Source organism: Prunus persica, unplaced genomic scaffold (genome assembly GCF_000346465.2).
Source record: "Prunus persica cultivar Lovell unplaced genomic scaffold, Prunus_persica_NCBIv2 scaffold_137, whole genome shotgun sequence".
In the NCBI taxonomy this organism is placed as follows: domain Eukaryota; kingdom Viridiplantae; phylum Streptophyta; class Magnoliopsida; order Rosales; family Rosaceae; genus Prunus; species Prunus persica.
This window is the reverse complement of record NW_018027209.1, coordinates 1,744-2,567: the sequence shown is the minus strand read 5'-3', so window position 1 is coordinate 2,567 and position 824 is coordinate 1,744. Positions and strand designations below refer to the sequence as shown.

Here is an 824-nt window from a genome sequence, read left to right as displayed (position 1 = left end):
CCAATTCATGGCTGCAAAGTTTTGCAATGAAAGGCTTGTCTAGCATATACTTCACTGCTGTGAAACTCAGACATTACATGCTGCCATTTACCATCTACCTCATCGCCAAGATAGACCTAATCAAATACATGCTAACAAGGCCAATGTTGAGCGGTAGAATTGGAAAATGGACTCTGGCTTTGATAGAATTTTCTTTCAGATATGTTCCTCAGAAAGCTGTCAAAGGACAAGCTGTAGTAGATTTTCTAGCAGATCATCCAGGGGAAGAGATTGAAAACATGGACTCTTTGGATATAGCAAATGCATATCTGTTGACTAGAGCCCATACTTGCCTTAACAATCCCATCTATTCAGTCCACCTCACACCTTGGAAGTTGTACTTTGATGGATCAAAAACTGATATAGCTTCTGGGGCAGGAATTGTTTTGGAGGAACCACTAGGAATCAGACACTGTTATTCTTTCCAACTAGACTTCCAATGCACTGACAACAGGGCTGAATATGAAGCTTTAATCATAGGACTTGAAATGCTGGTGGAGTTGGGAATCCAGTATGTGGAAATCTTGGGAGATTCTATGCTTGTGTTAAAGCAGATTGCTGGAGAATACAAGTGTCTAAGTCCTTCTTTAGCTGTCTATTTAGTAGCAGCCAAGAATCTTCTGACAGAATTCAGAGAAGCTAGTTGGGAACATATACCAAGAGACTCCCTATGGACACTTCTGATGCAGAAACATAGAGTTTAAGTGGTCTGCCTCTCTTTAGTAGGGACATAACTGGTGGGTTTGAGAGGTAGTGCTTGATTTTCTCAAAAGCCTGTTGATGCT

The 824-nt window shown here is 41.0% G+C and overlaps 1 protein-coding gene across 1 annotated transcript; it reads left to right on the top strand.

Moving 5' to 3' along the window:
- The first annotated feature begins 26 nt into the window (after positions 1 to 26).
- LOC109946404 lies at positions 27 to 743 on the top strand. Its single transcript, XM_020553946.1, has one exon. It carries the CDS (start codon positions 27 to 29, stop codon positions 741 to 743), a length of 717 nt encoding a protein of 238 aa, XP_020409535.1.
- The last annotated feature ends 81 nt before the right edge of the window (positions 744 to 824 follow it).

What these genes read in the sequence shown, in the direction of transcription:
- LOC109946404 (XM_020553946.1), top strand. Translation starts at nt 27, where the DNA reads ATGAAAGGCTTGTCTAGCATATACTTCACTGCTGTGAAACTCAGACAT.